This window comes from Leopardus geoffroyi, chromosome D2 (genome assembly GCF_018350155.1).
Source record: "Leopardus geoffroyi isolate Oge1 chromosome D2, O.geoffroyi_Oge1_pat1.0, whole genome shotgun sequence".
Classification (NCBI taxonomy): Eukaryota; Metazoa; Chordata; class Mammalia; order Carnivora; family Felidae; genus Leopardus; species Leopardus geoffroyi.
In genome coordinates this window covers 25,549,656-25,562,290 of record NC_059334.1, presented here as the reverse complement: position 1 = coordinate 25,562,290, position 12,635 = coordinate 25,549,656, and the positions used below count along the sequence as shown (strand labels likewise).

General features: G+C 40.7%; 1 protein-coding gene and 1 long non-coding RNA gene across 3 annotated transcripts in view; one reads left to right on the top strand and one right to left on the bottom strand.

Annotated features, from left to right (window-relative positions):
- REEP3 (receptor accessory protein 3) overlaps positions 1-1,142 on the bottom strand; it is a 98,758-nt gene extending 97,616 nt beyond the window's left edge. The window contains exon 1 of the mRNA XM_045437554.1: positions 619-1,142. Within this exon, the coding sequence (XP_045293510.1) occupies positions 619-1,142 (524 nt within the window). The remainder of the gene's footprint in view (positions 1-618) is intronic.
- An 85-nt stretch (positions 1,143-1,227) lies between these two features.
- On the top strand, positions 1,228-11,372 carry LOC123576576. Of its 2 annotated transcripts, none has more exons than XR_006701492.1 (2): positions 1,228-1,338; positions 6,837-11,372. It is a non-coding gene; the product is annotated as an uncharacterized LOC123576576 (long non-coding RNA). The 2 variants fall into 2 exon arrangements; XR_006701493.1 differs by having other exon boundaries at positions 1,249-1,359.
- Positions 11,373-12,635: the final 1,263 nt, after the last annotated feature.

Below are 12,635 nucleotides of genomic sequence, written 5' to 3'. Positions count from 1 at the left end.
ATCAACAAGGAGAGTCTCTCTAGGTAAGCTGTAAATCTCGGGGGAAGCTGGAACCTTTCCCAGAGATCTGAGCTAGGAGCGGTCTCAGGTTTTTAGACAAATCTCTCCTCCTACCACACGTGACCGAATGGTATTCAGCCGCCGAGACACCTCACCGCACCAACCGCGGGATACAAAGGCTCGACGCCGCCGCCGCCGCATCCCAGGGAGGATCGCCTAGCCTCCCGCGCTCAACGCCTGCGGAGCCTGCGCAGGGCGCCGCCGCGAGGCGCGCCGCTCCCGGGCCCACAGGGCGGTGCCGCGCAGCGCGGGGAGCGGGAGCGGGGAGCGCGCGCCGCCTGCCTTGCGCGCCTGCCCGCCCAGCGCTTCGGGAGCAGGGCCGCCGCGCCGCACGCAGCCCGGCCGCGCCGCAGCCGCCGGGCCCTAGTCCGCCGCAGGGAGCTCCGCAGCGACGTGGACCAGGGTGAGGAGGCCGAGGGCCCACAGCCCCCGGGCAGGCCCGAGGCCGGGCCAGCCCATCCCTGCCCAGGCCTGGGCCTTCCCCTCTCCTAGCCCCTACCCCTCCCTACGCCTTCCCGGGACTCGCGCGGGCGGCGGGGCGCCGTGAGCTGCACTTACACCACGGCTCTGGAGATCATCCAGGACACCATCTTCCCGGGGTCTTGCACCCCAGCTAGGGGGCGGGTGGGCGCCGAGCGTGGCGGACCAGGCCGCCAACGGCAGGCCGCGCGCTCGCCGGCTCCTCGCGCTCCCCGGGGCCGCGCTGGCGCCCTCGGGAGCCGGGCCGGGTGTATGCGCGCAGCGGCCGGAGCTGCGCGGCGGTCGGTTCCCCCTCCCGTCCCCGCCCGTCCCCGCCCGCGGCCGAGCCGCCGCCGAGCCAGCCGGCCCCGCCCCTGCACTCCGCTGATAGGCGGCGGCGGCAGCGGCGGCGCGTCGGTCGTGCCCGGGTCTGGGCGGTGGTGCTCCGGGGGCAGGGCGGTCGGGACCCCGGCCGGCGCCGAAAAGCCTCGCGGCCCAGACTCCTGAGCTCCAACCTCCATCTCCCTACTCGTTACATCTCTGGGACGCCCACCTGGCGTACAGGGGCCGAGGGAGTGGCCGGGGGCTGAGGCAGGGGACTTGCGGGTAGGGGTTGTCATCATATGTGGGAAAAAATAGCAGGAACTCTGTGTCCGGTAGACTCCTCTGGACCTGGCCCTAGATTCTAGGGAGGCAAGATTTTGAGATGTGTTTAGCCACATCGGGTGTCCTCACTATTCGCTGAAGCCCAGCGCCCTGGGCATCCTCAAGAGTACGGCATTTTAAGGAAACGTCGGGAGGATCTTTGCACAGGCCTCGGTGTGTGCCAGGAGTCGCGTGGTGCGTGGTGCAATGCAGGGAGGGGCAGAGGAGGGTGGCATTGGATTTCATGTTTGCAACGGTGGGTGTATTGATACCAGTGTTCTAGGCCTTTCACAGCACCTTTCCCATCACAACATCTGCAAGGCCTGTTTTACAAACACACATCTGAGCCTGCCAAATACTCAGAGTGAAAACTGGGCTTAGGATTCCTGCCTTGCCCTGCTATTTACATTTGTCTTTTTTCAGGGGAGGTTGGGTTACTGCTTACTTACACCTTGAGGTTCTTGTAGATAGCATAATTTCAAGAGATAGAATATAAAAACAGCTTTTGGTGGCGGTACCAAATTGAGAAAATGATCTTCAGGTTTAGTCTTGTCTTTTTTCCCCCTCCAGTTAAGAAGATGGTGAAAGTTAATTCTAATATTCAGATGGTACGAAGAATAAAGGATGAAATGTGGGCTTCAAGCCTTTAATTAAAGTCCAAGAAAATAGCTTATTCTTTGACCATGTTGTAATTTATTCTTTTTGTTCCTCAGTTTCCCCATAGTAAAAACAGACAAATTATACTGTAGCCTGCCTCTTGCCTTTCAGAGTGACATGAGGTACTGCTAAATAACATGTTTAGGAAGTTCTCCAAATTGCTTAGAAGAAGATGGGGGACATATATAAGATCCTGACTTCCTTTAAGTTCCAAGTTTCAATAAACTTAGTAGTATTTTGATTATTTAAGAAGTGAGCTCAGAAGCTGCTTTCAACTTTTAGGTTAAGTTCTTTTTCTTATTTACTCATTAAGAATATATATTTTAGTTTCAGTGATCTCATTAATGAAAACTTGTATTTGTTTGGAACCTTTTATTTTTGGCTGTTATTTCAAGCATTCTTTGGGGATCAGGTGTGTCACATAAGCACCAGTTTTCTGGAAAACTCTCTTGCCCAATAAAACTCAAACTCATTTGAATAGCATTTAAATCCATCCATGAACAGGTCCTGAAATGTTTTTAAAACTTGGAATTTTACTGCCTTCCCAACCCCTTCGGACCCCCTACCCTTTCCCTAGTTCTCTTTTGGGAACCAAATTATATTTACATGCCCAGTACCTTTGCCTAGATTTCATTTTTTCTTTAATGATTTACTCTCTATTCTCTACCTATTAGAATTCTTGTTTTTCAGTGTCCTATGCCATGAGGATGTTCTTGATTTTCCCCAGTGAGAATTATTCATAATTTTTCCCAGGACCCTATGATTTATTAGGTGAATTTCTATTTAATGCCTATTTCATTCTGCTTTATATTATGGCTATGTTTTACTGATGTCTAATCTACTGGATCGTAAAATGTTTGAGGGTAGATATTGTATATTAGATATTTTTTGTGTTTTCCAAGTCTCTAGGGTAATTGCCCAATGAAAGTTGGAAAGGTTCGAAAAGTTTGTTAGTACAGTTACTCTCTTAATTATTGAAGCTTTATGAAATTTCAGCCTCATACCATAGAGGTCTCTTAAAGATGTCTTTTTTGCATTCTTGGTTTGGCGGTCATCATTCTGAATATTATTTTACTGCATTGTAATATATGCCTTCAGGGGTTGCTGAGATGTGTAGGACTGTTGGCTGCTCTCTGAAATGTCCCTAGGCTGCTGTGTGTTAAATTTCGTTTTGTATGCTTATTGTATCTTCAGCCTCCTTCACATGTCACTTTTTGCTGCTCTCAATCTGGAACGGCCTCCTTCTTTATATATCTCAACATGCCATGTGTTGGAAACCACCTGCCTGTGTTAAGCACATGTTGTTGAGTCAACCTGTATAACCCAAAAAGCATAGGTTTATCCCCACTTGATAACATTGGAAACTGAGGGTTAGAGTACTCAGTGCCAATCACCACGTAGCTCATAGGTGGTAGAACTGGAACTCTAATCCATGCTTCCTGAGTGTTCTTCACATTATACTGTGATAGTTGAGTTGTGTCTAAGGAAGTGGGTCTAAATGGGAGGTGCCCTCTTGGAGGAAGTTGGGAGGCAAATTTTTTGTTGTTGGAATGACTGGGACTAACCACTAGTATTTAATGGGTGGGGACTAGGGATGCTATACTTTTTGCAGTGCATGGGCTATCCTGAACAAAGACTGTTCCCAGTGTCCTGTGTGGTTTAGCAATATTCTGCCTGACATTTGTGTATGTAACATTCATAATTATCTGAATCTAGAAACTCCCTTTTACATAAAAACTCCTAGTTTTAACTGAGACTGAACTTTGCAGTCTTTGTTTCCACGCGAAAATGTTGCGCGGAAAGGAAGATTTGTTTTGTTCACAACTTGACCAAGGGTTATTTACAGTTTTGGAAAATTGCATCACAAACAACTTTGTTGTCACGTTCACCTGCTAATTACTTTGGTATGTCCTCTAGTTCAGTTTTGTTTCAGGATTAACACTGAAATATTTATCTTATTATAAATTATTTTCATTTCCCTTTTACATTTTTATTTAGGGTATAAAGTTTTGTTTGAAGTAGTCTGTAGGAAGATTGTTATTCCTTTCATTTCAGGGTGATAATGCAGAAATTGGAAAATATTTTATGCAGGGGAAACACTTGAGTCTGATATGGTTGAGAATTCTTGTCTAAATTAAGAGTAAATTCATCTGATGAGGAGTCTCTTATGGACAGTGCCCAGATTTAGTAGTAGGTGTTTCTCATCTCTATATCGGGCCGAATCTTGGATGGTAGAGATCTAGTAGATGGCCATTAATTAAGTGCTTTATGGTGTGAGGCAAGGCTTTAGAGACTTGGGAGAAAAGGAAATACATTACCTCCGACCTAGAAGCTTTTAAAGTGTTGCCTCATTTGGCATACTTGAGACATTTCTTGTATAGAAAATATAAAATTATTTCTTTTAAAAAAAATTTTTTTTTAACGTTTATTTATTTTTGAGACAGAGAGAGACAGAACATGAACGGGGGAGGGTCAGAGAGAGGGAGACACAGAATCTGAAACAGGCTCCAGGCTCTGAGCTGTCAGTACAGAGCCCGACATGGGGCTCGAACTCACAGACCACGAGATCATGACCTGAGCCAAAGTCGGCCACTTGACTGACTGAGCCACCCAGGCGCCCCTAAAATTATTTCTTTACACACTAAATTGTTTCTTTTATTTTTAACATATATCACTAGTATTCATTTGTTGTGCTGTGGAATGCCTCCTTCATTGCACTCTGCAAAGACCCTTTGGGTTTTGAAATTTAACATGGTGGGAGGCAGTATATTTAGGTCAAAGGACTTTCTATGAGGAGACCCGTTTCTACTCTCCATAGTGTGGTGTTTGGCAAGTCATCTGGGTTTTAAATGGGGTTGATAATGTTATGATCAAATGCAACATGTTTTAAACCTTAAAACTAATTAGACTCTATTAAATAAAGAATTTCTTTCTCTTCAGCATTTTCACTTAGTGTTCCTAGGAGATGTGTAGAATGTGCATCTTCTACATGTTAAAGGAGTTCATTTATCAGGGGAAAAAAAAGAGTAAGAAAGTACATAGGAGAGCAGATAGTGAGAGCAGAATTACATGGTACAGAGATAGTATCTAATTTGTGTAATTATTAATGAGTATACCAATGAGACTAAATACTAGGTCACCTTCCCCTCTCTATTGGGGGAGTATTTTCACATGCTTGAGAATATTTTACTTGGAGGAAGGCTAAAATTACTAAATGAGTCTATGTTAATAGTAGTTTGAAAATAGAGTGAGGGAAAGGATCCTAAAGAGAATGACTTAAAAGATGAAACCTGTTCTTTTTCCATCTCCTGCTAGATGAATATTTCTTTTAGCCAGTCTGTTTTATAGTGTCATGGTGACAACAAAGGTCAAATTTGCCATCTGACACTGAAATGAAATTAAAAAAAAAAAGTAATATTGAAAATACAATAATCAGATTGCAGGGGAATAGAAAGATTCTGAAGAAGATGAAAGCAAAGTATGTCTGTGATGGCTGGATCTGGGGAACTCACATAGTAAGGAATTGACCATACATGAAGTTCTTATACATTTGAAGTAGCTTTACTTAAAACAGTTAGGGATTTATGTAGAAGAACTTTTTTCTCCCTTCAGGTCATTTGTTTGACCATGTTAAATGGCAGAAAAACACAAAGCTCAAGACTTTTGGAGCACTTTCACTATTCATTTAAAATAGAATAGATAAGGGGCGCCTGGCTGGTTCAGTTGGTTAAGTATCCGTCCAACTCTTGGTTTTTGCTCAGGTCATGATCTCATGGTTTGTGGGTTTGAGCCCCGTGTCAGGCTCTGTGCTGACAGCTCAGAGTTTGGAGCCTGCTTTGGATTCTGTGTCTCTCTCTCTGTCCCTCCCCTGCTTGTCTCTCTGTCTCTCTCTCAAAAATAAATAAATAAACATTAAAAAAAAAAAAAGGACAGATTAAATCATAGTTCCCAGTTTTATTTATTATTATTTTAATGTTTATTTTTGTGCTCTGTGAGACAGAGCACAAGTGGGGCAGGGGCAGAAAGAGAGGGAGACACAGAATCTGAAGCAGGCTCCAGGCTCTGAGCTGTCAGCACAGAGCCCATGCGGGGCTCAAACTCAACAGAACACAGATCATGACCTGAGCCGAAGTCCAACGCTCAACTGACTGAGGCACGCAGGTGCCCCTGGTTCGCAGTTTTAAATTCTAGGCAGACCTATGATTTCAAGAATTGTTCAGGTGCATACAGGTGTTATGATATAATTTGCAGAAAGCTGAAATATTTGATAATTCTACCATGTGTATTAAGCAGACCTTAAAAGTTTTTTTTATTGATGTTTTTGAGTGGTAGTTCAAGGCACATGGAATAAAATTCAAAAAGGCTAAACAATGAAGTTAGTCTTTTATCACCTGTCTCCAGCCATCTAGTTCCTTTCACAGGCTGTCTCTGTTGGTAGTGTTTTGTTTTGTTTTGTTTTTGTTTTTTGCCAGAGCAAAGTCTAGAAACAGACTCAATTATATATAGGTAACTAGTCTAAGGTAAAGGTGGAATTTTATATTAGATGGAACATGATACATTTAGTAAATGATTTTGTGACAGCCAGCCATTTAATAAAAACCAAAGAAAAACTAATTTATGAAGAAAGAAATGTAAATGTGAAAACTAAAAGTACCATGAAAGTACAAAAAGAAAGCATGTGAAGGTAATAGGATCTTGATAGTGGAATCAGAAACCAAAAAGGCAAATTTCATAGACATGATTACATAAGAATTTAAAAATTCTTCTGCCTCTAAAAACAGTATAAATGGGATTTCAAGACAGATGACAAACTGGAAAAAAATATGTGTAAAACCAGACAAAGGGTTAATAGTCTTACTATACAATGCACTTAAAAAAATCCCACTAATTAAAAATGTATCTCAAAACTCAGAATCTCTGGTTTCCAGTCTAGCGTGTAAGAAGTTGCTTAGGAGTTGCCTCTGTATTCTAACAAGTAAAAAGCTGAACAAATTCAAAAAATCAACTTTTCTTAGATTCTTCAGGGAAGTGAAGTCACAGAGTAAACTGCCGTCCCCAAATTGGAGCAACAAGAAGGCACAGAGAACCACAACTTACCAGACCAGAAGCCTCTGCAGCAACCTTGGCCAGGGTAGGACCACCTAAACTGTAATTGATGAATCTGGAGGCATAGTGTGGACAACTCTGAGAGTTGAAAACTGCAGGAGAATCTAGTCACGGGAGACCCCCACACTTCAGTGAATTTTACCTTCAGGAGCTCTTACCAGGTGCTCACAGTTAATATTGGAGAAAAATACCCAGTGTTTCCAGCAGGAGGAGGGGAAAAGGAACTATTTCAACATTCACCAGAGAATTCTGCTTTTCTTAAGAAGACAGGCCCTCAAGAGAAACTATTTTATCAGAGCCTAACCTTAGTGGGGGAAGGCAATTCTCAACATCAGCCAGCTCTAGCCTTCCACCTGGGAGAAGGGAAAACACCAGTTGGAGCTCATTTAGCCATGTAGGGAGAGGGAAATGCGTTACTCCAGCTATCCTGTCCCATCCCTGGGGAGTGAAAAGGTAGGGACTAAAAAGCATTGGTGAAGTTCATGGCCCAGAGCTACCAGCTCACTGAGAAACTGAGCCCTAATCATAGGACTGTAGGATGCCTCCCCCTAACAACCACATACCATACCACTACATTACTGAAGACCTGTTTACCAAACTTCTTTAGCCTAGTGCATCATGTCTGAAATACAAGGCATGCTAAAAGACAAAAAATACAGTTTGAAGAGACTGAGCAATTATGAGAACTAGAGTCAGATATAGAAGGAATGTTGGAATTACCAGACGAGGAATTTAAAAAAACAACTATGATTAATATGCTCGGGATTTTAATGGAAAAAGTAGACAACATGCAAGAATAAATGGATATTGTAAGCAGAGAGGTGGAAAATCTAAGACTAAAATATTAGGTCAAAAATACCGTAACAGAAACAAAGAATGTCTTTGATGGGCTCATTATTGGACTGGACACGGCCGAGGAAAGAATCTCTGAACTGAAGGATGTGACAATAGAACATTTCAAAATTGAAGAGTAAAGAGGAAAAAAAAAAATGAGAAAAGCAGAACAGAACATGCAAAAACTGTGGACACCTACGAAAGCATACATTTAATGTGAATACTAGATGGAGACAAAAGAAAAGAGAAGCAATATTTGAGGCAAGAATGACTGAGAATTTCCTCTAGTTGAAATCAGACAGACACTGGATCACAGAACCAGGAAGCTTAGAGAGTACCAAGCAGGATAAATGTCAAAAAAAAAAAACCCTCCTATGCCTAGGCAGAATATATTCAAACTTCAGAAAATCAACGTTAAAGAGAATAATCTTGAAAGAAGCCAGAGGAAAAAAACACCTTACCTATAGAAGAGCAAGGGTAAGGACCACATTCTTTTAACCTTTCAACCTTGCAGAAAGTATGGAAGCAAAAAAGTTGAGTAGAATGTTTAAAATATTGAGGGAAAACCCCCACCAACCTTGAGTTCGGAACCTTGTGAAATTTCTTCAAAAGTGAAGGAGAAATACTTTCTCAAACAGAAATTAGTGGAATTTGTTACTAATAGCCCTGCCTTGCATGAAATGTTAAAACAAGTCTTTAGAGAAAAGGAAATGGTACATATCAGAAGCTGATCTACATAAATAAAGGAAGAGCTTTGGAGAAAAAATAAGTGAAGATAGAATAGAAACTTTTATTTATACTTAATTGATTTAATAGTTTTTGGTTCAAAATGATAGCAGTAAATTCAGTTTGTGTGTGTGTGTGTGTGTGTGTGTGTGTATGCTTAATGTATGCTTATGTATAAGTGAAATGAATGAAGGTGATGATATAAGGGATGGGAGAAAAGAATTAGGAATATTTTTATTCTAAGGTATTTGTGCTGTGAAGGAGTACAGTATTATTTGAAAGTGGATTTAGGTTACTTGTAAATATATACAGGCCTACCTTAGAGGTATTGTAGGTTTGGTTCCAGACTGCTATAACAAAGCAAATATCAAAAAGTGATTTTTTTTTAATTTCCTGCTGCATGTAATCATTGTGTTTAAACCATACTGTGGTCTATTAGTGTGCAGTACCATTATTCCTAAAAATATATACATACCTTAATTACAAACTACTTTATTGCTAAAAAATGTTACCATCTGAGCTTTCCATGAGTTGTAATCCGTGATCACCGTAACAAATATATTAACAGTGGAAGTATTTGAAATGTTAAGAGGATTACCAAAATGTGACACAGAGATGCAGAGTAAGTAAATGCTGTTGGAAAAATGGCACCCATAGACTGGCTCAAAATACAGTTGCTATGAAACTTTAATTTGCAAAAAACACAGTATCTGTGAAGTAAAGTAAAGCAAAGCAAAGCAAAGCACAATAAAACGGGATTTACCTGTATTGCAAAGTCTAGAGCAATCACTAAAGTTAAAAGAAAGTATCATTAGTAAGAGCGGAAATGGAATTGTATAAAGTATTCAAATTCACAAAAGGCAAAAAAAGTATGAAAGTCAAAAGTAAGAACTAAGACAAGGGCAACAAGTAGAAAACAGTAACAAATATGGGGCGCCTGGGTGGCTGGGTCGGTTGGGCGGCCGAATACAGCTCAGGTCATGATCTTGCAGTTGGTGAGTTCGAGCCCCACATCAGGCTCTGTGCTGACAGCTCAGAGACAGCTTCCGATTCTGTGTCTCCCTCTCTCTCTGCCCCTTCCCTGCTTGCTCTCTGTCTCTCTCTCTCAAAAATAATAAACATTAAAAAAAATTTTTTTTAGAAACAGTAGCAAATATGTGTAGAAGTTCATCTATAACAATTTCCTCTAAATACATCATTTAAAAGACAGATTATTAGGGTGGATCAAAAACAAGACCCCAGTATATGTTGCCTACCAGAAACTCACTTTAAAAACACATGTAGATTGGGTTGCTTGGGTGGCTCAGTTTGTTGAACATCTGACTTCAGCTCAGGTCATGATCTCACAGTTGGTCGGTTTGAGCCCTGCCTCACGCTCTGTGCAACATCTCAGAGCTTGGAGCCTGCTTCGGCTTCTGTGTCTCCCTCTCTCTCTGCCCCTCTCCTGCTCACACTCTGTGTCTCTCTCAAGGATAAATAACATTAAAAATTTTTTTGTAAAGAAAAATATGTGTAGATTAAAAGTAAAGGGATAGGGGCGCCTGGGTGGCTCAGTCGGTTAAGCGTCCGACTTCAGCTCAGGTCATGATCTCACGGTTTGTGAGTTCAAGCCCCGTGTCGGGCTCTGTGCTGACAGCTCAGAGCCTGGAACCTGCTTCAGATTCTGTGTCTCCCTCTCTCTCTGCTCCTCCCTGCTCACTCTCTCTCTCTATTAAAAATAAATAAATGCATAAAAAAATAAATAAAAGTAAAGGGATAGAGGAAGGTAACAGCATACTACCACTAATCAAAAGAAAGTGAAAATAGGTATATTAATTTCAGACAGAAATTGAGAGTGAGGGCAGTTACTAGGAATAAAAAGGGGCATTACATATGATAAAGTGGTCAGTACTCCAAAAAGATGTAACGATCCTTAATATGTATAAACCTAACAGAGTGTCAAAATATGTGAGGAAAACTGATAGAGCAGCAAGTATAAATAGATAAATCCACTATTATTGGAGACTTTAATACTCCTCTGTCAGAATTGGACAGATCCAGCAGGCAGAAAATCAGTAAAGACCTAGTTGAATCCAACAGAACTATCAATCAACTGGATGTAATTGACATCTATAGACTCCTTTATCCAATAGCAGCAAATTACATATTCTTCTCATGCTCACATGAACATTCATCAAGATGGACATCATTCTGGTTATAAAACACACCTTAACAAGCTTAAAAGAACAGATATACAATATCTGTTATCAGACCACAATGAAATTAAACTAGAAATTAATAACATGAAGAGAAAAGTTCCCATATATCTGGAGATTAAAGAGCATAAGGTCTAAAAAACAGATGGGTCAAGGAAAAAAATCTCAAGAGAAATTGAAAAATATTTTGAATTAAATGAAAATGAGTTTATAGTTTACCAACAAAAGCAGTGCTTAGAAGGAAATTTGTAGCATGGAATGAATACGTTAGAAAACAAGAAAGTTCTAAAATTAGCCATTTAAGCTTCCATTTTAGGAACGAGAAGAAGAACAAATTAAATCTCAAGTAAGCAGATGTGAAGAAACAGTAAGAACTAAAGCATGAATCAGTTAAATTGAAAACAGGAAATAAGAGAAAATCAATAAACCCAAAAGCTGGTTCTTGGAAGAGATCAATAAAATCAATAAGTCTCTAGGCAGGCTAACTAAGAAAAAGAGGAGGACACACATTAGTGATCAGATGTGAAAGAGGGGACATCACCACAGATCCCATCAATATTACTATGATAAACAATTCTATGAAGAACTCTATGCCCACAGATTTGATATCCTAGGTGAAGTGAATCTACTGTTTGAAAGTCACAATCTGCCAAAACTCACACCAGAAGAAATAAAGTCTGAATCAACCTATATCTGTTTAAAATTTTGAATCAATTAATAACCTTTTAAAACAACGCATCAGGCCCAGACAGGTTCATTGGTGAAGTCTATCAAGCATTTAATACCAATAGTATTATCTATACAGTCTCCCAGAAGATAGGAGAGAGAATAATTTCTATTTTGCATAGTCAGTATTTACCCTAATACTAAAACCAGACAAAGACATTATAAGGAAACTGCAGACCAGTATCTCTCATGTAATTGGGGGAAAAAAAAACCTCAACAAAATATTAGCCAGTTAAATCCAACAATGCGTAAAAAGAATTATACATTACAACTAAGTGGAATTTATGTCAGGTATGCAAAGCTGGTTCGGCTTTTGAAAATCAGTTAGTGTAATCCATTATATCAGTAGGCTAAAGAAAAAAAATTACATGATCATAACAAAATCCAACACCCATTTGTGATTAAAAAACTCTGTAAAGTGGGAATGGAGGGGGGGAACTTTCTCAACGTGAGAAAGAACATTTACAGAAAACCTGCAGCTAATAGTTAATGGTGAGAAACTAGAAGCTCTGAGGCACAATTGCTTTTCAACCTCCTATTGGAAGTCAGAGCTAATGCAGTAAGGTTAGAAAAGGGAAAAAAACTATATGAGTTGGGAGGGAGGAAATAAAACTTTGTTCTTGGTTTTGTTTCTACATGATCATTTATGCAGAACATCTGAAAGAATTGGCAAAAAAATTCCCTGAGAATTGGCAAAAGAATTCCCTGATTATGAGGGATTATAGTAATGTTGTAGGATGTACTAAAGGTAATTGCTTTCATATAAATTTGAAATTGAAAGCTCAGTACCATTTACGTTAATACTTCCAACCCCAAATGAAATACTTAGGTATGAACCTAGCAAATTACATATGAAATCTGCAAGAGGAAAACTAAACTGTGAGTGAAGTCAAAGAACTAAATGAGAGATATTCCATGCTCATGGTTAGGAAGACTCAATATTGTCAGGATGTCAGTTCTTCCCAACTTGATCTGTAGATTCCATACAATCCATATCAAAATCTCAGCAGGTAATTTTGTGCATGTTGACAAACTGATCCTAAAGTTAATATATCATGGTGCCTGGGTGGCTCCGTCGGTTAAGCGTCTGACAATTGATTTCAGCTCAGTTCATGATCTCACAGTGAGGTCGAGCCCCTACTTGGGATTCTCTCTTTGCCCCCTCCTCAGTTCACGCGCATGCATGCATTCCTTCTCTCTCAAAATAAATAAGTAAATTAAAAAAAA